General features: G+C 37.0%; 1 protein-coding gene across 5 annotated transcripts in view; it reads right to left on the reverse strand.

Moving 5' to 3' along the window:
* Positions 1-2,437: 2,437 nt before the first annotated feature.
* Positions 2,438-25,581, reverse strand: part of LOC146465290 (QRFP-like peptide receptor) — a 31,012-nt gene continuing 7,868 nt past the window's right edge. Inside the window, exons 1-2 of one of the 5 annotated variants that reach the window (XM_085128542.1) lie at positions 18,411-18,604; positions 2,438-5,223 (exon numbers count right to left, since the gene is read on the reverse strand). In XM_085128542.1, coding sequence (XP_084984668.1) covers positions 4,205-5,203 — 999 coding nt within the window. In that variant the 5' untranslated portion in view covers positions 5,204-5,223; positions 18,411-18,604 and the 3' untranslated portion in view covers positions 2,438-4,204. Of the gene's footprint in view, positions 5,224-9,562; positions 9,651-11,927; positions 12,522-17,012; positions 17,198-18,410; positions 18,605-25,581 lie in introns of those variants that run through there. The other 4 variants (XM_085128544.1, XM_085128546.1, XM_085128543.1 and 1 more) reach the window with 4 other exon arrangements.

Here is a 25,581-nt window from a genome sequence, read left to right on the forward strand (position 1 = left end):
CCTCACAAGGACCGCGTCAGCAAAATAAAAGTGTATAGTCATTGCTCCAGGTAACTAAAAAAATAAACATTCTCAACGAAAACATGACTGAGATATTTCACAGCCGTCAAAGGTTGTTAGACAACCGTCCCAAAACAACAACAACAGCAACAGCACAACTTTATTAACGTGTCAATAACATCTTGTTTACAATAGTAATAAAATAATTAGGGGCACCTATCTGAAATTCTGTAGAAAAAAAAAAAAACCAAACAAACAATAAAACTGAGTCAAGAAGTGATAAAAAAACTTAATTGTTACATAAAAAGTAGGTTTGAGATGTTTCAGTGATGAAGTCCTTAATTAAGATTTAGTTTGTTTTCTTGGGAGACGCTAATAATAAGCACAAGCACTGCACTTCCACTTTCCATAAATCTAAAAGTCTATCCGAAAAATGATAAAATGAATCAAGAAGTAATCAAAAAATCAATTATTGGTTACATGAAAAGCAGGTTTGAAATGTTTCAGTGATTAACTCCTCAATTAAAATTTTTAAATGCGTTTTTTTGGGAAAATCAGAATCCGGATTTTTGAATCCCAAGACCGATTTTGCGTTTCTTTACTAAGATCAATGATCCAAGATCATTCGGATCATGGTGCATCAAAGGAACCGACGAATCTACTCTGGTTAAGGATTCGTCGGTTCCTTTAATTTGATGCACCATGATCTGAGTGATCTTGGATCATTGATCTTAGTTAAGAAACGCAAAATCCGTTTTAGGATTCAAAAATCCGGATTCGGATTTTCCCAAAGAAACGCACCCTTAGTTTCCTTGTGAGTAATGATAAGCGTAAGGACTTTGTTTTTAATTATGCACTTCCTCTTTCCATAAATTTTCAGAACATTACAAACAGTATAAGTTTCTTGATTATAGGTACTGCTGAATTATGAAACTGCATTACAAGACACTTTTCATAGTTGACACGTAATGACAGCCTTAGTATAAGACATCCGAAACGGAAATTCAGGGACACCCAGGGGATTATTTAGGGGGATACCTGTTCGGAAGGCCTTTATTCGCCTCAGAAATTCGGACTAAACAGTAGAGACTGAAATCTATAGTTTTCTTCAGAAAAATGCCAGAACAAAAGCAGCATTGTAACAATGAAAAACTGATTCCTTTCGTTTTCGAAACTAAAAATACGTCGTTAAAATGCGGAAAAGGGTCCGGTTAGTGAAAACCAAAACAGCAAGTAAATTCAGGGAATAAGCAGTTCAGTTTCCTAAAACATGCTGTAAATGAAATTTAAACCACTCCAACAGTTCAATCTGTACTAGCTGACAAAAAAGCCTTTAAAAGGGCACAAAACGATCTGGGAACACAGGAGATAACATTTGAAGTGTCTTGGTTAAATGCTGGATGTGAGCCAAGGCGACACTTTATGTCGCACTCGTTTTGTTTTTAGTGGGGCATGTTTGTTAGCAACACTAGTGAAAAGTTGTTTCCAAACATCCCACATTTCATCTGGCGAATCCCAAAACTCAATATTTCCCCAGGGTAATGACTGCAGTTCTTGAATAAAGAGAGAGAGAGAGAGAGAGAGAGAGAGAGAGAGAGAGAGAGAGAGAGAGAGAGAGAGAGAGAGAGAGAGAGAGAGAGAGAGAGAGAGAGAGAGAGAGAGAGAGAGAGAGAGAGAGAGAGAGAGAGAGAGAGAGAGAGAGAGAGAGAGAGAGAGAGAGAGAGAGAGAGAGAGAGAGAGAGAGAGAGAGAGAGAGAGAGAGAGAGAGAGAGAGAGAGAGAGAGAGAGAGAGAGAGAGAGAGAGAGAGAGAGAGAGAGAGAGAGAGAGAGAGAGAGAGAGAGAGAGAGAGAGAGACAGAGAGAGAGAGAGAGAGAGAGAGAGAGAGAGAGAGAGAGAGAGAGAGAGAGAGAGAGAGAGAGAGAGAGAGAGAGAGAGAGAGAGAAAAGCCTACATTTATAAGTTACAATTGATTTATAATCGTAAATAAACTGACTGAAGTGCAATTTGGTCTGAAATAATACGCGTGATTTCAAAATTGAACGAGCGCGACGCGAGTTCGATTTGAAATCACAAGTAGGATTTCAGACCAAAATTGCACGACACGAAGTTCAATTACCACTTTATTACACCCATTTTGAAATCGCACAGTTTATTTTTGTCAATATTAATATTTATTTATCCACATCAGGAAACCTGACTTTTTAGAAAGAGGGTGAATTTGGGTAATAGAAATTTCAAAATTTTACCCCAAAATGACATGTTCCCCCTTTGTTTTCTGCAATCTGATTGGCTAGTGCAGGTAAACCATGACATTTGACTAGTTAGTATTATTTCATATTCATTTTGAAATAGGGCTGAAAAAAGATGCGATTTAGAACAAAAAATAAGGCGAGAGTCACTGAATCAGATTGCAAGGATCACCAGTGATTTCAAAACGGGTGTAATCAATTATTTTTAATAGAATATAACGACATCAGTGACCCCGCTGCTATCAACGGAAGTCCTATTAAACGATACATTTCAATTTTTCATTGTTTAGTTTTGAAATATTCTTCTGGAATCACTATTACAATCTGCTTCAAGATTTCACTATTACAATCTGCTACCATCCCTAAATAATTAATTAGGTTCATTTTATTAGGTAACTTTAAGGCAGTTTACTATAACTTTATTGTTTCGTTACCAGAACAATACTAATATTGTATTACAAGGAATAATAAATTTTCTGAGCGTAACGGTTGCCCTTCTTTCTCTAAGCTGGATTTTTCTTAATATTCTTTCACAAGCTATCAAAATGGTAATTATATACTACAACTAGAAGCCCATGGGCACTAGACCACAACTGTACAGGGTGAAAACAAGCATCAAGATCCTCTCCCCCTTCTGTTTTTTCTTTTTCAAGATGTGGCACCAATTCTGCAAAGTTAAAAAACATTACGTTTTTCGTTGGCACCACCTTAAACCAAACTTGCAGAATAACTTACTCACCATTGGTAATAATAAAAACACAAACAAACAAACAAAACAACACAAAAGAATTTCAAAAAGAACAGTAGATAACAACAAAAAAAGAAAAAAGAAAACAAAAAAACAAAAACAAAACAACAAACAAAGAAAAATGCTGAAACTGAACAAAAACACCATTGCTAAAAGGGCTTTTAAGCAAAAATAACAGGATACCTATTTTGGTTTTATGCATACTTCCTGTACTAACAATATAGGAAATTATAACAACTGAAGTTTTAACTCGGTCGGTTGCTACATTGCTCATCAATCTACTGAGTTTTACTCGCTTTCCCTGTCAAGTCCGCCTTGTACCTGTAACTTGATAAATGCGCCCACTTCTTTCGACCACAGCAAACCATAACGAGATAACCACCCAAAGCTGTTAACTTAAGCGGTTCCCCCTCGCCGGAGGATAATAGCACACATCAACGAGAGGTTAAAAAGGATAACCGTAAGGCATTTTAAAATTGTTTTTAACATAGTCTCTACGGAATCAAGGCGTATCTAATCGATAAAAGTGGATCATTGGAAAGCTACTCGATTAATCGCCAACACACGATAATTGTCGAGTGAATTTAAGCAATGAAAATCGATAATAAACACGTTGTGGCCTTTGATCGTGTAACTCCAACCTGCAACGTTTGTAATTTTCCTCCAGAACAATCGAGAGTCTACAAACCTGTCTGGTCGGGGATTCTGACAAATTAGAGGTCAATACCATTGCCATCAACTACGTGCTAGACACTGGGTACTAGAAACAGTTGGCCTCCAAATCTGTTTATAAGTGTTTTATTTTAAGTATGTAAATAGTTTTCTAGTCTTGGATGGAAGCCTTCTTGTTACCGGAAGCGGCAGACAATCTTTAGATAGGATTGCTGGCAAGATTGAAAATGGCTTAGACGTGGTTTTGTTAAGTACTGTCTAAACTGTCTTTTACTAACTGACCCGAATAGTTCAGGCTCAGAACAAGGAGATCGCAAAAGGAATAAATAACAAACGAAAAAACGTTACTATCACTATGTACCTTTCGCAGCTCCACCATTGGAAAAACAAGCCACAAACAATACACAATGTCACTTAATCCAGGATGCATATTTTCCTAGTCCAATCATTATTTATTTGAGAAATATGACTGTTAGGTGACCCATAACTGTGGAAAGTAGCTTACGAAGGTTCAACAGTTCAACAGTTTGAAAGTTAGACATGTTCCAAAGTAATCTCATCTACTCTGACCCTAGCTGACCTCGTTTTCTGGGTTGTTTGACGAGATCCTTTATCGAGGTGTCCGTGTGATTTTCTGCCCAACATTTGTAAAAATGCTGACCTTATATTGGTACTAAAGGCGATGTACAACCATGGGTTGATGGCACTATTTGCGTGGCCCAACCAGAAAGCCAAATACATCAGGATATCTGGCAAGTCAATGGTAAATCTTGTTACTGCCCAAAAAAGGTTAAGCGCCTGCCCGGGAAGCCAGCAAATAGCAAATGTGATGACGATGATAATAAGCATTCGAACTGCCCTCTTCTTTGAGATCTCTTGCTGATGTTGCTGATTTTCATTTAACTCATTCCCGGGAACGTGGCGAAACCATATTGCGTGAGCTGTTTTGCCGTACAGAATGGAAATGACAACCAAGGGAACAAAGTAGGTGACGATGAAAAGGTAGAGCATAAAACCACGAATGTTTCCCGGAGGATAAAAGCCGTAATTGCCGCACTGAGACGTTTTCTGATTGATCTTGTAATAGAGTGGAACGATGGACATCAAAACCATTGACACGATCCAGATCAGCGGTGTAATGTACTTGGATTTTCGAAACCAGGGAGTACTGCCCATCAAAGGAAAGATGAATGCGTAGAATCGATCAATCGCCATGACTGTCAAGCAGAGGACAGACGCCATTACTGTGGTATGAGTGATAAATGGGATTGCTCTACACGTGATTTCTCCAAGTAATCCGGGTATCATCCACTTGAAATCACTGTTTAAATCGGAAATGCTCGACGGCATCATGAACACGGTCACCATTAGATCAGCGACGGCCATGTTGACAAACATGAAACTTGTTAGTGATTGCACTGCGGGTCTTTTCCACACGATGTAAATGATGATAATATTTCCCAGCAAGGCTGCAAGCATCGTCATCGCGTACATCACGGTGAGTATGACAATTTCTGCGTCACCGAGAGCCATTTTTAAAATTGAAATTATATCTGTGAATGTCAATTAATCAAATTTTAGTATTTTTGAAGGTAATAGCCCTGATTGGAACCATTATCATACAACTGACCAGTAAAATCGAGTTAGTACGGTTTGTTTAACGGGTATGATGAGTCAATGGGTCCGCTTCTTCCCAATTGATCATATCTACCTACAGTATCTGAACACTTTTTTAAAGTAATAAATGGGAGAAAACGTTTTGAAGAGTAGACATACAACATTTTTAATAGCGAGATGCGGTAGAAAGACCGTGCTATATTTATTCGAAGGAGTGTTTCTAAACCCTTGCCATCTTCACACTTGGTAACAATCGGATGCTAAAATCTAACAGTGCGAAAGCAACGCTTTGTCTAGGGCCGCAGATTATTGTTCCTTAATCATTGACAGGGCTTATGAAAGTTATAGAAATAATCAAACGAACTTTGCCCAAAGCGGAACATGCAACCTTCACTCATTTTGTAGCGGAATGAAAGCAAAAAAAATTAGATGTTATCGAAACGGCTTGAATATGGCCGGTGTTGTTTTCAGTTCAGTTGACAATTGCTTTCTCTTTAAAAAATTCCCCTTGTATATCGAAGGTACTGATAAACGTTGTTCAGTAGGTGAATGTGCACCACAACATGAAACAGTGTTTACTTCGTTTTCTAATCCTGTTATTCTATGCTTAATATTTCATTCTGCTTTCCGCGGATGAAATATTTTGCACTGAACATGTATTCGCCCTTATGTTTCAACTTAGCAACGTTCTCAGCTTAACCGCAACGCGACTGTGCGAGTCGATTCTCTTTCCCGTAAACGGAGGCCCTAAAAACTGGCATGCTTATTTTTATTTCGTTGATACCCAACATGAAGTTTTCTTGGTGCGTCCGAGTTCGACTTTCTATTTTTGGCACTCTTTACTTATACACGAAAGCTGAGCAGACATGGCTTTAAATGTGTTTAGTTGAACGCGAATGGAAGATCAATCCACCTCACCGAAAAAGATTGTCACTGATACATCTACCGATAATTCTTAGCGTACGAAAACCCGAAAGGGTCTCATGAAAATGCACAGAAAAGTTCTAAAAACTTTAAACATAGCTTACACAATGTTGTTGGTAAAGGGAAAATTTTGCAGAAACGTGAATATTATATGTTGCTATTGGTTGCGTTAGGTTCGCATGCAAGGCATTATGGTAAATGTGCAGCCGCGATATTAAATGAGATAATGATAGTACGGTAAAAGATTATCTCATTGTCCTGGTTTGTCATAATAAGCCCCATTAGTCAGATCGTTCAGTCATCAGTCATTTTGCAAATACAATGCAGGACAGCTTTTTTATTACTTTGTGTCCTTTTTATTCAGCCTAATAGCGAGCTTAATATTGGCAGAATTCACCATTGTGTGCAAATCATTTTTAACTCAGCTTAGAAAGAAAGCAAAAATAAATTTAAAACAGTCAAATAAAGGTCTACTACTCGTTTAAATCGTTAGAATACGACTCTTTGTTTTCTTCTGTTGAAAACGACAACACTACCGACAATTTCATTGGCTGCTGTTTGTATGTTAGAAAAAAACTTTCATTTAAAATGCTCCATCTGTTTACTCTTGTTCCACTTTACTTTGACAAGTAATCCACCTTATCGTCTGTAGGAGGAGGAATAGCAAAACTGCCTGAATATGTTGGGTTGTTAGTTATATTGATCACAGTCCTTTGTTTTTTTTTTATTGTGACAAGTCCTGTTTTTTTTGTTCTTCGTATGAACTTGGAATTGTAACGCAAATCCTAGTGATGCTTTCTTTGACTGCCTGGTTGTTACTCAGAGCGTAGTGTCGTCTCTGAGGGAGCCTGGCCTGTCAATTCCGTTTCTTGGGTTTTTCAGTTCATCGTTGTTCTTTTAGTGAAGAAAAATTTTGAACCACTTCAGTTGATATGGCGGTTTCTCAACCAAATGTAACAGAGTTTTTTGCATGGGAATTTAGCTCCGTGGGTCAGCGAGAGGTGCCCCATTACCTTCGAGATTTTGTTTTACATCAAGTGGACCCAGACCTTCAAGGAACGTAGTGTTTATTGCAGATCTTGACTCATTCTGTTACATGCAGAACTCGAGAGCTTTTAGTGAAGAACATTTCTCATATAAGACCCGAAGCCAATAGTATTTCGACAACTTAGTTTCATTTGCGTAAGCTTAGCAAAAGGAGGAAATTATAAATATAAATTATTGTTCTCACCTTTACAAACTGAAGCTAATTTCTTATTCGAATGGAGAGCAGGTGTTCAACACCTATGTAATTCACTTGACGGTTACAAAGGCTGCGATATTTCCTAAGCTGAGTGTGATCTACTTTTACTGAAAAATGTCCCGTAACAGCTAAAAAGTGATCTTGTTCAGGTTTTGACTTATTTGTCCACTGTTGCAACATAGCCACCCTGGATATTGAAAATAATTTGAAAGACAACATAATATGCACGATGCCTTCCTTTTAAGTTACTCAAATGAACTAGATTGACAGGTATAGCAGTCGAAATTACTTTGAAAACGTCCGAATTCTTAGCAATATTAACGTTTCTTGATAGTGTTAGGTAAAATGCAGAAGCAATTAGCCCATATTACCATATTCGAGCAGTGTTACAATGAATATTTCCAGCATTTTTTTGGGGTTCTCGACATTTTGCTTATATCCAAGTACTATCACAAGATAACACACCACCTGAACATTCCCAACTAAAATCCGGGCAAACTGAATTAGCGACTCTTGGTTTTTTGAATTTTTTTTTTCTTTTTCAATAAACTATTCCCAAACAGAACTAATCAACATCTTTACTGTATGCCCCCCCAGTTTTCTATTCAATGTTGAGTAGAAAGCATGTCGATATCACGCACATCTTTGAACATGATAAGGGGGAACGATCTCGAGGATTGCTGGGGGTGCGGAGGAGGGGGAGAGAGCGAGGCGTCTGTCCTGACTAGTTTGGCCCGGATTATACTCATAAAAAACATGAAGCAATTCTAGTGAATACATTTATATATAAGATGAACCCTGAAAAAGGACGCTACGAAAAAAAAAAAAAAATTACATCTAAACCTTGAATTAATTGGGTCCTTAACTTTATAAACGAAGCAACTAAGATTCAGAATTCAGTAAGGACGTGCATACTACAGTGACGAGTCGGCATGTACAAACATGAAAACAAATGAAAACGGGTGGCCATATCCATCACATTGTTAAGAGTCTGCCATTTTAGCATACCCCAAACACGAATTAATTTATTTTTTTTCATATGACAATTTTTCGCTTCACATTACATCCACTTAAGTTGTCAATCGCCGAAAATTTTAGCCCGAGGCTGAATTTGTCATTAGCTTATACAAAATAAAGAAGCATGACTTATGCGAACATAGTGTGTTACATTTTCGCTTTATCTCATATAAAGAGTGCTAAACCTGACTAAACAGTGATATTAGGGATATTTAGGATCACGTTTAAGACGAACGACAAGAGAAAATAATAACCACGTTACCAATGTTCTCCTATATTTGCCGCTCGCCGTGTCCCGTGTCTAGGTGAAGTTGAACAGCTTCCCGTTTGTAGCAAATGCCAGAATTCTTTGCACTATTCTCACCTATTTGCTAGTTCTTTTGATGAAGCGTAGACGCGAATCGGACGTCTGCCTTTTGCCGTTAGACATGAATCTCTATTTTACACCCCTAATTCTCGTCGAAAAGTAAATTATACCGGAAAAGACATTGGTAAAAGTAACTTTGTAAAATAACAGACAAAAGCATTTTCCCTTTGAAAAACGCGACCGCGACTGTATTACTGCATGGAAAAAAAAACGTGACATTCAGTTCGCTAGCCAAATTCTTCTCATGGACATCAACACTTTACAGACATTTGAGGCGTTTTCTCGTCGCTACTGAGGCTCTTGCGTTTCTGCGTCTAGAAAGTTTTTCACAAATGACTATTATCTGCTAAAAGCGTTTAAGGTATTTTTAACCAAAAAGTACCGTTTTTTAAAAAAGCTTCTAGTGAAAGGCGTTTGCGAACGCTATTTCTGCTTTATCTCACTGAGCAGATGATTACGATGAGATAGGAGTCGTCAGCTTCAAACGGTGTTTGGCTTTTATAGCTGATACCAGTCTTAACCACTTATCCTAGACTCAGAGTATGTGTGAAGGTGCGATGAAAGATAAAATGCGAATACCGAACACGGAATGCAAAATGCGAATAAATTACGCCAGTAAAAACAGGACGCTGAAGATATTAAAGAAAAAATATGTCATTGCAACAACTAGCTATGTAGCTATGTACAGCTATGTATTGTAACAATATATTAATTGCGCCCTTACCCTGTTAATGTAGAATTTAGAATCCAGTATGGACATACACAGGAAGATTAATCGAACGTTCATGGTGCTGACCCAAATTCAGTCTACCAAACTCACAACCCATCTTTAAACAAATGCTAGCAGGTGACTGCTTTTGCCTTTTGTGTTTTTGACAGACTCAAATGACCGATCCTTGGTCAGTATGTAATTTATAAATTGCCAAACTGGTGTATTTATTTTTTACTTCAAATTTAAAAGCCTTTGGCTGACACATACATCAACTAGTACAAAAGCGCAATTAACGTTTAGTGTTGAAAAGGTAATTTTCTGCCAGCTGAATAAATAGGTATTTAATGTCGTTTGGACAAATTTCCATATATATAGCTATAAAAAAAATATTGTTGTAGGTTAAATTATAAGTGTTGCTAACGACCCATCAGCAAGTATTTGTCGTGATCCGTACAATCGGCAAGTGTTTGCTTTGACTACTCTTTTCGGCCATCTAATTTACGCTTCTTTGGGTAGCCATTTCAATTCAACAGAAAACTGTGAGTCGGCCTGACGAAATAAGACAGGGCGCGTGCATTAATAGTACTGCCAAAATTCCCATTATCTAGGAGTACAAGGTTGATAATTTCCGAATGGGTACATGTTCTTTGCCAGATAAGAAAGAGCAAATAGCTTTTTGAAGTTGTATCTTCTTTTACATGACGACCGTTGTCAACGAACAAAAGTTAAGCCGAAAAACAGTAAGGAAACTCCTTAAGCAGCTGAGATGTTGCGAAACAACAGAAAGGTAAAAAAAAATTATGAAAGAAATAATAATAATAATAATAATAATAATAATAATAATAATAATAATAATAATAATAATAAAAATAATAATAATAATAATAAATCTTTAGTACAAAACCTCAATTAAAATCTCATTTACAATCAACCTGCTGTTACAAAAAATTCAATCAATTCATCAAAACACTATTCATTCACAAATTCTAAAAAGTAGAAATAACTTAACCTTATATAAAAAAGAGGAAATAGATATAATTAAAAGTTCAAATAATAAAAGCTCAAAATTCTATAAAATAAAGAATTCCATAATAATAATAATAATAATAATAATAATAATAATAATAAAACGATTTGGGCTAAATTATCTTCAATTTTCTGGAGTCGAATGCGTTAAATTTTCGCTTTCATATTGCGAAATTATCTTTTTGTCCCATGTCCCAAGGATCGGCCTTTTGGGCTATTTACGCACCCACAGATTGACAACCCAAAGATGACTGAAGCGCGGTCTTCGTAGACCCGACTGACGAACGGACGGACCTAGATACAACCGCCCATACCCACTACTTTGCTTCCCTAGAGTGGGGGAGATTTGAATTCATCGTTGAAATTAACGTGTCGTGAATATCTGTACAGAAAAAAAAATATGCGTATATGCTTGCCTGTTTTGCATAGATCGTCGGATGTGACTACTACTACTACTACTACTACCACTACTACTTTATGTGGATCTTTGATTGAAATACTGGGTGATCCACAGAAAAGAAAATATTCAATCACAATGTTGTGAGAATTTTAATTGATGGACGTTTTCCTCAGCTGGAAGCACACATTTGTCCACTGGCATAAAAAAAATAAGCTACTTAATTATAAATACTACAAAATTTGCAGAATAACATCTTTGTTACCTTGTAAGGCATAGGTCCTTTGCTAATCCGTTTTTTAAGAAAACGAAGAAACAAACGAACAATGTCGTCTATCTACTAATAGAGATAGTGAGGGCTTAGCCGTATATTTTTAATGCTTCATATTATAAATAACCGACTTTAGAAAATTTCAAATTCAGAGTACTGCATAATAACTACTTGGGTCCGTGCCAGACGAAGACGTCTGCTCACAGGCTAGCGACAGAAGAAAGAAAAAAAAATGAATAAATAAACGAACGGAGCTTTGCTGTTATGTTTCTTTAAAGTGAAAAATTTGGTAATGCTGGGATATAGAAGTTCGTATTTCTCTCCCCCTCAGTGGTATGATTATCAAGTCAAATAATTGTGGTAATTGTTATTTTTTTTCTGCTTATTCAAATACTACCATTTGAGTCATGTGTCTGTTCTTTCTTAGCCTTGAAATATTAGTCTCCTTGTGCTTCCGGGCATCTGTACATCCGATAATCGAGAAATTATAATCATCGGGTGAGCAGTACCGCTCGCTTAAGAATGTTAGCTTATAAAATGAATGCGAACATTGAAGAAAACATTCACCTGGTTAATTTGGTAATGCGTCTCTCTGTAACATCTGAATTTTGTATACGGACGGTGTCAAACGGACATGGAAACGAACCATAGCGAGAAAATAAATAAAAGATATTTAAACAAACCTTTTCAGTTGCCAGTTTTTTCCAAGTTCCTGATCTCCCAACGGGTATGCATTTATTTATTTAGAATCAGCATATTCAAACAGGTATCCATGCCCTTGAGGTGGACGGGGGGGGGGGGGGGGGGTAGTACTATGAATGTGGCTTTTTGCTAAGCTTTATCACTGAGTTGTCAGTGTCTAGTGTCGTCTTTCAGAAAGAGGAGTGAAACGGGCTTTCTGCCTTGGTGGGGCATGCTACCGCTGATTGACATCCACAGATCAAAGTATTTAGTGTCGTCTGGAGTGATAAAATTTTCGGAAGAGGTTAAGCAGAGCTTTAGATTCTCTTGCTGAAAGATTGTTTAGCCCCCAAATGGGAGATGAAAAGTAGCACTCGATACGGCTGCTGCTAATTGTTCAAACCTTGCTAGCAATGTCAAAGGAACATATTTGTGCTTTAGTTATTTTCTTTATCCAAAATATCGTTCAGGACCAGAATCTAGAGGCTTCCTCGATGGTAATAACTTCGGCCTCGCTTCCTACTAAAATGCGATCTTGTTGCAGTTGCTTAAGTTGTGTACTAACTGCGAGGATCTTTCTTCTATTTAAGTTATCGACGAGTCTCATACTGCAGACAAAAGGACAGCAAAAGACGACAACGTAATAGTCTCAGTAATCTTACCAGTGGTGTGTCTTACTAACCATTTATTGGGTTCATATATGCGTCCTGTGTTGTGATCAATAACTTTAGAGAGATGGTAAATTTTAGGCCGGTGACATGATGAATATTACATCCTCCTCATTTCGCTAACGAGCACACTCGATCCGAAAAGAACTCCTGCTATCATTCGGGACCAACACTTAAACGGATATCGGCGGGAATTTTAGCAAAAAAAATCATTTCTTTTTGATGGTCTGAAAAGATTTTAAGACGAACTGTATATTTTTGGCTTTCCTGGCTGTGGACCAGCTCCAGATTTTACCTTAACGTTACAAAGGCGAACAACGACTTTACCTTAGAACACCTTGGATTTACCACTGGTCGATGATGTCAATACGTTTTTACTTCACGCTCGCTCGTATTTTGATTTTCAGGTAAGTGACGCGAATTTCACATTCTTAGGACATGCTTTTCGAAATTTGTTTTTCGTTTTTGTTTTGTTTTGTTTTGTTTTGTTTTTTTTTTTTATGAGAAATTGTAAGCTTATCTGCATAATTGTGACAATTTTGCGCAAGTTAAGCAATCCTCTTTTGTTTGTGATTACTTGGATGGTTTTCTCTGGTTTAAGAGAAACTCAGTAGAAATCAAGAAATCGAGAAGACGGAAGCTCCAGTTCGCGGTTGGCTATAGTGCAGAAGAAACGATGTTATTGCCACCCACGCCAGATGACTTCATTGCCCCATTTTGTGGACCTTGAAGGAAACGGTTCTGTGTATTTATTATGCCATCATAACTAATATATACAGCTATTTCAATTAACGTTGTCGGATTAAAATCAAGCTAAAAGACAAGACGGAAATGTTTTGTGGGATTATTTTTTTATGAATAATTTCATCAAAATCATCCCTGCACGTGCAGGTCATTGTACTGCTAATTACAACCTACTGTTTGCTCCAGGCATGACTGATTTTGATGAATTTATTCATAAAAATCCCACGTAAACTTTCGGTCTTGTCTTTTAGCTTCATGCTTTGAACCGACAACATTAATTGGAATAGCTGTATATTTAGCCAAGCCTAAAAGCGGAGCTCCACTCATGCTACTCTGCTTATTATATGAACGAAATAACGTTACAAAATCGTTATCCTGCCTTCAGTTATATATATCAAGCAAACTTTTGACGTGTCAGCGGAAAATGTTTTGAACCATAAGCTGTTCTTGTTGATCGTGCGAGAGCCGGTCGATTAGAACGGCAAAAGTTCGGCTTCGATTCAGACGTCGAACTTTACATGTGCCGAACCAAATGCATACGTTACGTATAAATTATATAAATTATATCTATCCCAGAGCTCTGCGCGTTCCATCGACTTGGCATGCGCAAAGGACTTCATTCTGCACAAGATGGCGGGAAAAGAGGAATGTGCTTGTTCTTCTTGTTTCGAAACAGCCAAATATACTTCTCTGAGATGCAAAAGACTATGAGAAAAAAAAAAAAGGAATCTATTCTTGATGTGCACACGCACTTCAAACGGACAGAAACTTTTCAATACAGGCTATATCAAAGGCAAAGCCTCAAGACTTCTCAGAACAAAATTTTCAAAAACAACATTTGAAGAAAACATTACTCTATTCAAACAGAGATTACGCTACAGAGGTTACCTCGTATAGATAAAACTGTTTCAGAAGTCAATTTTCGCGAAAGAATGTCGGCACTACAAAACAAACAAAAAACGCGCAAAAACATTTTGCGTTTGTTACGGAATATCGCCCTTCTGTGCCTAACCTAAAACAATTCAGATGAGTAAGTGGCACTTGATAGAAAATCAGCCTCTGCTAAGAGATATCTACAAAGACCCTTCCCTACTTTCGTACTGAAAAGAGAGATCTTTGAAAGACGTACTCGTAAGAGCAAATTAGCTTTGAAGGTCATACTCTTCCTATCTAGACACTAGGAGACGTGTTTGGCCTGTCTTCATTATTTTACCAAAGAAGCTCTTTCATCTTTCCCGCCATTTTGAATCTTGTTTAGTAAAAATAACAGCCGCTGACCACGAAAATCTATTTTCTCACTTTAACTTCAATTAAGTTCGACCTCAATTAGGTTCGACGTCTGAATCAACTACCGAACTTAATTATTTGGGTCTACCTTAATAGGTATTACGTTCGGCTCATGTAAAGTTTGACGTATGATTTAATATTAGGGCGTACTGTTCACAAATATGCACTGCGAATGACGTGCACAAAGTGTTCAAAACAATTAATGACTCTAGGAATATTTCTCCTAAAGAAATAATTCTAGTCTCTGACTAAAATTTAAGAAAAGAATACAGGAAAAATAATGTTCGCTTGTGGCCGAAATATTTTAGTGAGCGCTTAAAATTAAAGCGTGTTTGCAAAACTTATGCGCTGTGAATTGCGAACGAATTACATAAGTCCAGCACAAAATGTTCAAAACAATTCAAAACTCTGTGAATATTTCTCTCACAGAAATAATTCTAGTCTCTAAGTAAACGTTAACAAACGGAAAATACAGGAAAAATAATGTTTGGCAGGGCCTGAAATATTTCAGTGAGCGCGTTAATTTAAATTAGAGCATGTTTACAAAACTTATGCACTGCGAATGGCGAATGAATTAGAGAAGCCCAACACAAAATGTTCAAAACAATTCATAGCTCTGTGAATATTTCTCCTACAGAAATAATTCCAGTCTCTAAGTAAACGTTAACAAACGGAAAATACAGGAAAAAATAGTGTTTGGTTTTGGTCCGAAATATTTCAATGAGCGCTTAAAATTAGAGCGTGTTTACAAAACTTATGCGCTGTGAATTGTGAATGATTTACACAAGTCCAGCACAAAATGTTCAAAACAATTCATAACTCTGTGAATATTTTTTGTTACAGAAATAATTATAGTCTCTAAGTAAACGTTAACAAACGGAGAATACAGGAAAAAATAGTGTTTGGTTGTGGTCCGAAATATTTCAGTGAGCGCTTAAAATTAGAGCGTGTTTACCAAACATATGCGCTGTGAATTGCGAATGAATTACATAAGTCCAGCACAAAATGTTTCAAAACAATTCATAATTCTGTGAATATTTCTCCTACAGAAATAATTTTAGTCTCTGAGTAAACGTTAACTAAAGGAAAAGACAGAAAATATAATGTTTGGCTGTGGCCTGAAATATTTCAGTGAGCGCTTTAATTTAAAATTAGAGCATGTTTACAAAACTTATGCGCTGCGAATGGCGAATGAATAAGAGAAGCCCAACACAAAATATTCAAAACAATTCGTAGCTCTGTGAATATTTCTCCTACAGAAATAATTCCAGTCTCTAAGTAAACGTTAACAAACGGAAAATACAGGAAAAAATAGTGTTTGGTTGTGGTCCGGAATATTTCAGTGAGCGCTTAAAATTAGAGCGTGTTTACAAAACTTATGCGCTGTGAATTGCGAATGAATTACACAAGTCCAGCACAAAATATTCAAAACAATTCATAACTCTGTGAATATTTTTTGTTACAGAAATAATTATAGTCTCTAAGTAAACGTTAACAAATGGACAATACAGGAAAAAAATAGTGTTTGGTTGTGGTTCAAAATATTTCAGTGAGCGCTTAAAATTAGAGCGTGTTTACAAAACTTATGCCCTCGGAATTGCGAATGAATCAGAGAAGTCCAGCACAAAATGTTCAAAATAATTCATAACTATGTGAATATTTCTCGTACAGAAATAATTCTAGTCTCTTAGTAAACGTTAAGAAACGGAGAACGCAGGAAAAATAATGTCTGGTTGTGGTCCGAAATATTTCAGTGAGCGCTTAAAATTAGAGCGTGTTTACAAAACTTATGCGCTGTGAATTGCGAATGAATTACACAAGTTCAGCACAAAATGTTCAAAACAATTCATAACTCTGTGAAAATTTCTCGTACAGAAATAATTATAGTCTCTTAGTAAACGTTAACAAACGGAGAACACAGGAAAAATAATGCTTGGTTGTGGTCCGAAATATTTCAGTGAGCGCTTAAAATTAGAGCGTGTTTACAAAACTTATGCGTTGCGAATGGCGAATGAATTAAAGACGTCCAACACAAAATGTTCAAAACAACACATAACTCTGTGAATATTTATCCTACAGAAATGATTCAAGTGTATAAATAAACGTTAACAAAAAGAGAATCCAGGAAAAATAATGTTTGGTTGTGGTCCGAAATATTTAAACGTTTACTGCGTGTTTACAAATGTGCCCCTGCGAATGAATTACACAAGTCCAACACAAAACATAACTCTGTGAATAGCTGTGTGATTGTTCAGAATTAATTTATCCACGAATATTTGTCGTATGGTAACGATTTGAGTATTTGTGTACAATTTGAACCATTGAAAATACGGAAAATTACCGACAGTTGCCTGCAAAAATGCATTTAATTTCTATGCGATTACTCACCAAGCTCGCCACCTGTTTGTTTTCAACTGACATTTCGCCTGTTTGTTCGTCGCTCTCGGGGTTCAAATTTGCTTTAGTCGCCTGCTTTCTTGACATATGTAGTTTGACAACATATTCAACGAATACAAGAAGTTAGTGTTCTTCAAAATTCTCGTTTGTTTTCTAAAAGAAGTAAGCCATCCCACTTCCCGCCAAAAAAACGCGGGTTGCCGCATAGGTTGAGTGTGACATTTCACAATGGCTCACATAGAGGGTACGTACGCCGGACGGACAGTGACGTCATAACCAAATTTTTTAGGACACATGGGTTTACCAAAATCTCTTATCAATGGGGCTCCGCGAACGCGCCTCCAGCGCGCGAAGCTCCGCTATGACATTGAAACCAGGGGGAAAGGGGGTGTCTTGAAGCTGCCGGGGGGATTCTCCCCCAACCCCACCCCTCCACCCAAGGTCAAGGACTAAAACAAAAAAAGAAGAAAAAAAGGTAGGTGATACGGGTGACTCAATAAAGCATGAACCAAGAAACAAAAAATTGTAAACTGGCAGTGAACGCCGTATCAGTGTCAGTAGAAAGACATGTTCGTAAATAGAGGTTTAGACTTCCGGAAGAGTTTCCACGGAACTCGTACATGTTGTAAAGAACCGATTAAGTTTCCAATTTTAATGATTGTTTTGTTTTTGTAAGCTTTACAATCCATACCCATTTATATTTTTTCGATTCTGTTTGCTGACTACAGTGTGTTTAAGCAGCTGATAAATCTGCTATGAAGGTAATGTCGGTGTTGGGAACGGGTTCATTGTGATAGCTGACGGGAACGAGCAACTAATTTAGGCCAATAGCTTTAAATGGCTTTTGCTGTTTTGCATAATGCGTCGCTCAATCCAACTCAGTCGGGGGAATTAAAAGCTTTGTTTTCGCATGGCAAGCCTCGGCCTGACGCGAATTCAGTGCGAGGCTTTCCGTGCAAAAACTAAGCTTTTTATTCTCCTGAGACTCAACGCAACGTGGCCGCTGTCATTCGCTCCATATTTTTCACTTATCAAACCCGCATGTTGAGTTCACTCTGCTCCCTCATAGATTAATTGTAACAGCCTGTGACCTTTGATCAGTGTGGTGTTGCGCGCCGGCCATTAGGAGACAAAAAAGTCATCAAAAGAATCATATGAAACTTCCATGACGCTCACAAAAGATCTTTCCGCCTGAAAACGTTACGTATTTGCGTAGTGAGCGAGTTCAGCTGGCATGAAAGTGATGGTGCACGTGTACGAATTGGAGCCCAAAAGTACCAAACATTCCATAGGGCACACACAAATGATAATAAATAAGACTAAATTAAAAACTAAATCTACAGAGTGTACTCTAAATTGTGGTCTCCCGGCGCCTTCACTTTCTCTTACCTTACAGATGCGTGATCCTGAATTTACTTTCAGAACGTACAAATAGCGCTGGGATATCGCCAGCTTCACTTTAAGTAAATGCGTGCCAAGTTAAGAATCGATTAATGCTGTCATTCATAAGCCAATCGTGCAGTAAATGACTTGTTACCTGTCGTAGAAGTTCAAGACAGTGCCGCCAGAAACGAAAATTAAACCGAAAAAAAGACCTAGCGGGGCCTTATCGTGTCTTGTGGCACAAACGGAGGAGGTTGATAATCAAATGCAAGATAACGATAATTAGTTAGACACGTCATAAACAGCGGGCTATAAAATTGTGAGCTCCGCAAAAGCTGTTTAGCTTTCGAAGCGTACGTTCGGTTTCTTTCTTCGAATCCTGGCAAGTGCAATTTCATAGCCCTTACCTGTATTCAAAGTAGTCATTTTCCTTTATTGTTTCGCAACTTAAGACGATGTATTTTTTTGGTTTTAAAAAGTGATGTTTTTACATCCTTTGTTATTTTTCAGGGAACTTACTATACCTTAGGTATTTAAAAACAAGTTATTATTGTTATCATCATCATCATCATCATCATCATCATCATCATCATCATCATCATCATCATCATCATTATTATCATTATTATTATTATTATTATTATTATTATTATTATTATTATTATTATTATTATTATCAAACAAGACTACCACACACACCACGCAGTGGTTTGCTCACCCCCTAGTAGCTATGTCCGGAAGAGAAATGCGTACGCCTCTAGTTTTTTTTCTGCCCAAGTGCGTTTTGTCACATAAGCAAGCCTTTTTATGCTGTAAGATCACTTCTAGTGTTGACTCCTCCATATTCAACAATGGGCCACTCTTTTATCTACACTGGCATTGGTCTTCTGCATATCAAGTTAATTTAAGTTTAATCAAGTTTGGTGCTTTGGCAAACCAAAGTGAGCAATGTATCTATTCTATGTTTTCGTTCCTTACTATCGCCTTTCAGTTAAATGTTATCAGTTTCTGTTAAGGTTCATTTATTCGCTATCAATATAAGGGGTATCGAGTTAGTGTTCTCGGAAGGCTGTTATGCTATTATCGCTAGGTTAGAGTTTATATCTTTGTATTATTATATTATTAGTATTATATTATTATATGCTTGTATGCGCTAGTTAAGTTCGGTTTTCTATTTTTCATTATTGTACTAAAAAATTCATTTCAGTTCTGACCGACATTATTAACGACGTTATCGACCCTTCGACATTAGACCTATGTATCAATCAGCGTATCATGATCTGTCTACTATGAACTTTTGTGGACATTTAAATGCTGTTCACTTTGTAGTCAGAAATTCTCGTCGAGTTCGTCTTTCAAACCCTACGCACTGCTCTACCGAATGTGATTCGTTTAGTTTGGTTCAACTGTATTCATTCATATAATTTTAGAGCTTGGCTTTAACGATCTAGTGGACCTCTCGCAACATCTGTTGGATCGGAACTGAAAAATTTATTTCGAGAATTGCACGATACATACTCTGCTGAATTTGTCATTGTAGGGCAGGTACTACATCGTTATACGCGGGACTCGGATGAATGAAATTAATTATTTTTAAAGTGGGCAAGCTTCACAGGCATCTAAGGTCGTGCTAGTGCAGTTAGGTTTTTGTTATAACTGGCGACATAGAGTTTCTGTAAATGCAAAGAAGACCTCTAGTTACCCGATGGAGACTTTGATAACTTTTTAAATATAAAAACAAACGCCGCCAGTTATCTGGCAACAGTTCGAATCGATATAATAAGTGATTATTCACGTGAATTGATATTTCCATGAAAACAATAATTGAATTTCTTTACTTTTTAATGAGACTTTCAATTTATTATTTTAACGTTTACATTTTTACACCATTTAATTGTTATTTATTGGTTTTAATAGTTTTTGAACAAGGAGGGAGGATGGAAGATGGTTGCTGTGAGAAAGAAATTACGTGGCTCTCAGGAGATGTGACGTCATCCGTTTAATCGGGTGAATTCAATTCAATTCAATTCAACCTCAAAGGTGGACCTCAAAGGAAACCATTTGGGACATACTATCCACCAACCAGAGGGGGGAGAGGGGGGACAATGGGAGATGGGGGGATTGGGGGCGGTAAAAAAAAAAGACCAACCCGGGGGAATTAATAAGATAAAGCAAACTTTTATTTTATTTTTCTACTTTATAGTTATACAGTCGAACCCCTACTAGGTGGCCGAGGCCACTTATCAAGTCCCGAAACTATTGTCAGTTTAATACCGTAAATATATAAAACCCCTGTTAAACGGCCACCCCTATTAAGCGGCCTTGGCTACCTACCGATGAGCCACCACTAGGAATTTTATGCACTTAGTTTGGCCTTGTTTTGAAAACAACCAAACAACAACAACAACAATAACAACTGATGACAGATTAGAGTCCGCAATCGAGGTTGTCACTAAAGCTGACTGGTTATCTTTTGTATTGTGACAATAAACCCTGTAAACCATAAACAACATACAAAAACCGTGCAGGTTAGAGCGCCCCAAACTTGAAACAACAGTAACTATCACTAGTTGTTGACTCTGGAGACTTAAGTCCACGGTCCATTACAATGAGAGCTAGGGAATGGAGAGAGAAGGCAATGGAGCTAAGGGAACAGTTGGGACATTTCGCGAAGTTTTATGGATACTTCAACTCACATTGCCCGTCGCAATCAAATGATCTAATTTACTCGTTGCATCTCCGTGTTACCAGCGACGGATGCCTTTGCGTGACTTTTTTAAACAGCACTCTTTTTGCAATTACATGTACTGACGTTGCCGGGTTTTTTCATCGGTGATGCCGCTTGTCCGTTGTGTAGTGTTAATGTTTTATGCATAACACTTGTCACAAGCCTCCAGGCGTGTTTGTATTCAAATAAATTGACGTTCCTGTCACGCCTTTTGCTGATTGCTGAAGAACCCGTATTAAGCGGCCAACCCTATTAAGCCGCCGCCACTTGCCATTTTCACGAGGGTGGCCGATTAATACAGGTTCAACTGTGGTTTTATGTTTTATTTGGGATACTTTTTTTACAATGCTTACACTGTGCAAAAAACAACTTTTACAACAACAACAGCAAGATAAAAACGTAAACCACGCAAACCGCAATACATTAATCGAAAGCTCCACAATGAAAACACACGAAGGAAGACGGGGGGGGAGGGGAGGGGGGGGGCGAATTGTGCAAACATTTATATTTTTATACAAATAATTAAAAAAAAAAAAAAGAAGAGATCGTATACAAAAACGACCATATGTATTTTCACATGTCAATTGATACCGATTTTCATAGGTGGTTGGAAAAAGGAATGACCTTAAAAATTAATTGAAGCGAGTGCCATTTAACAAAGCGTTGTTTTTAAAAGCGTCGCTTTCCTATTAATTGTCCTGAACCTTTTAGCAACGACATAACATAATATAATTGGCGAGTAGAAATACCTTAAGGAAAGTCAGGTCAAGTAATATTCTGATTAATAACTTAGCCAATCAGATGAAGGAAAGCGTCGAAATCAGAGCTGACTTGGAGTAACAGAAAATACTCAGTTTGCCAGTCGACCAAAAAAAAAAAAAAAAAAAAAGTCGGCAGGTTCAAAGACTGAACACCATCTTAGGTTTGCTTATTTTGTTTACGATGGACAAAAGTTGAGTCAAATGAACGCCTTGTCACAATTATGTTCTTCGCGAGCGATTCACTGCAGCAGCATATCCTGGGGCCAATTTAATCAAAATGTTTACACTTGTAACTTACAAACTGGACCCTTGGTATTGCACACTCATGCACGACATGAGTTCGCTTAACATTGTTGGAAGTCTTTACCAATGAGTTTTGAACTCGTTTCTGAACTAATCATTCTGTGGGCTTGTCAAACTAACTGCCTAGCTGGTAAACTACAAGTGTAAAAGTTTTATTGAATTGTTCCCTGGTTTATTCTCGGGCATCACAGTAAAAAATTCATCTCCAAATCCAACTCGAAAATCTAACTTAAAATCCAACTTGAAAATCCAACTCAAAAATCAAACTTGAAAACGCAGTTCAAAATCCTAACTCGAAAGCTAGTTTACCACTTTATTTCACCAATTTTGAAATCACACAGTTTTTTTTTTGTCAATATTAATATTTATTTATCCACTTCAGGAAACCTGACTTTTAAGGAAGAGGTTGAATTTGGGTAAAAGAAATTGCAAAATTTTCCCCCCAAATGACTTTTTTGCACTACATTTTTCTGCAATCTGATTGACTAGTGCAGGTAAGCCATGACGTTTGATTAGTTAGTATTATTTCATATTCATTTTGAAATAGGGCTGAAATAGGATGAGATTTAGAACAAAAAAAAAAGGTGCAACTCGTGAATAAATCGCACCGTTGAGAGCCATTCAGATTGCAATGATCACCACTGATTTCAAAATGGGTGTCATAAATAATTTATAATATATTGAGTGTGACGCCATCAGTGACTGAATTTCCCTGTTGTTGACGGGAGTCCTATTATATGATATATTTAAGTTTAATAAGGAATTTTTGATTGTTTAGTTTTGAAATATTCTTCTGGAATCACTATTACAATCTGCTTTGATATTTCACTATTACAATATGCTTTCAATTTCCTAAATAATTCATTAGTTTTATTTTATTAAGGCTCTAAGGCAATTAACTATAACTTTATTCTTCCATTACCAGAACAATACTAATATTTTATTGCAAGGAATAATTATTTTTTTGGGCGTAACGGGCGCCCTTCTTTCTCTGGGCTGGATTTTTTTTACTATTTCTGTTTCAATCTATCAAAGTGGTAATTATATACTACAACTAGAAGCCCATGGGCACTAGACTACAACTATTGACTATTGACGTTTATTTGCCTTTTTCCTAATATATTTACAATTAATTCATTGCTTAATGTATGGCGAGGTGACCTCTAGAAACCACTAGGCTTATAGTTGAGGCCACCTCGTACCTAACAATATATGCTTACATAGTTTTTGCAACAAGTGTGCGGCTTTGCCAAGTCAGTAATTATTTTAATAAAAACCCTAGCAGTTTATTCTTAAAGTTGGGAAAACTTGTCAGAAAAGTGATTGTAACAGGAAGGGAATTCCAGATGTTTGGACCTTGGTAAAGAATTGTGATTTTTTTCAGATTAGTTCGGCAATGATGCACGCGATAGTTGTTGGCAGTTCTGGTGCTGTAGCCATGAATTTGACTGTTTGTAAAAAACAAGTTGAAAAACAAAGGAGGCAAAAGGTAGTTATGATAACAGTACACAAATTTCGCTATTTGAAACGTGTTGATTTAATGAATGTCTAAAATTTTTAATTTGGAGAATAAAGGAGCAGAATGTGCTCTATAGTCTGAATTGGTAATAGCTTGCACAGCCCGTTTTTGCAAACAATAAATTCTATTTAAGTAAGTTACGTATGTAGACGACTTTGTAAAGTTACAATAGGTGATATAAGGAAAAATTAGCGAGTAGTACAAAGTGAGGTTAGTTTTTGAGGATAGATAGAAGCGGGACCTGAATAACATTCCAATTGATTTAGAGATTTGTTTACATAAACAGCTGATATAATCTTTCCAAGTAAGGTGCTCATCAATGTATACCCCGAGAAATTTAGTAGCGTTGGGTTGTGTTAAAAGCTGGCCACCAAGGGAGAAGGAAAAGTTGTGGTTACTTTTCTTCTGCCAAGGTTTGAAAATCCTACTCCTTTCACCGGGTGAAAACAAGCATTGTGATCCTCTTCCCCTTTTATATTTTTTTTTTCACGATGTAATAGATGTACTGACACCAACTCTGCAAACTTAAAAACATTACGATCCATGTCTTTTGTCGGCACCACCTTAAACCTAACTTGCAGAATCAGTCAGGAAAAAAAAAAAAACCCAAAATAATACAAAAACAAAAAAGAACTTCAAAAAGAACAACAAACAACAACAACAACAACAACAACAACGGCAAAAACAAAACAAAAACAAAAATAAAAAGAAAACAAAACAAGGAAGTCCCATTGGGACGATACATTGTTAGCCACGGAGGCAATTTAAAACCAATTTAAAGCACTGTTTATATTTTTGTCGTTTAACAATGAATTGGCTCGGAACGGATTAACAATAGAATCTATAATACGCTAATACGCACAATATGGGTCGGTGTTATCGTTTGCTAACTGGGCAACTATTTTGTATAATTAGGAACTCCTAATCTGCAAGAATGAAAAAAAAATATATAAGAACAAAAAAGCAAAAAGGATTAAAACAAGACAACAACAAACAAAGAAAAAAAGCTGAAACTGAACAAAAACAGTTACTAAAAGGAATTCTAAGCAAAAATAACAGGATGACTAATTTGGGTTTATGAATACTTCCTGTACTAACAATATGAAAAATTATAACAACTGAAGTTTTAGCTCGGTCCGTTGCTAACTTAATTGCTTATCTTCCAACCTACTGAGTTTTACTCGCTTTCCCTGTCAAGTCCGCTTTGTACCTGTAAATTGATAAATGCGCCCACTTTTTTCGACCATGCCAGCCCATAAAGAGATTACCACCCAAAGCTGTCATTTTAAAAGCTAGCCTTTGTCGGAGAAGAATAGCACACATCAACGAGACGTTAGACGGCAAGACAATCCGTATTCATTGCAAAGTGTAATCCTTACAAACCCGCACGGTTGAAAGGAAATTCTGCAGCGACAAACGAATAAAAAAAATAAGACTTGGGAGAGACTCGTATACGAGAAGGGCGTGCGAGGCAAACGCGCAGGAATCCACACTTTAAGCACCTCGCGGCTCGAGAATTCGCGCTCGCTTTCGGCGATTCCTGTACCCTGCAGGAAAATCCAAGGAAGAAACGATAGTTTTGCCGTCCAACAAAGCGTTCAAAGAAATGGTAGAGACACACCTTACCCTGTCGTTAGACGCATAAATCTAGCAAGACGTAACTGTCTGCTTTCTTTCATAACACTAGGTTAAAAAGGTTAACCTTAAAAGCATTTTGAAACTGTTTTTTAACATAGTCTCTACAGAATCAAGGCGTATCTAATTGATGAAAGTGGATAATCGTAAAGCTACTCGATTAATCGCCAACACACGATAATTGTCGAGTGAATTTAATCAATAAAAATCGATAATGAACACGTTATGTAA

The sequence above is a fragment of the Pavona decussata genome, unplaced genomic scaffold (assembly GCF_977016875.1).
Source record: "Pavona decussata unplaced genomic scaffold, jaPavDecu1.1 SCAFFOLD_156, whole genome shotgun sequence".
NCBI lineage: Eukaryota > Metazoa > Cnidaria > Anthozoa > Scleractinia > Agariciidae > Pavona > Pavona decussata.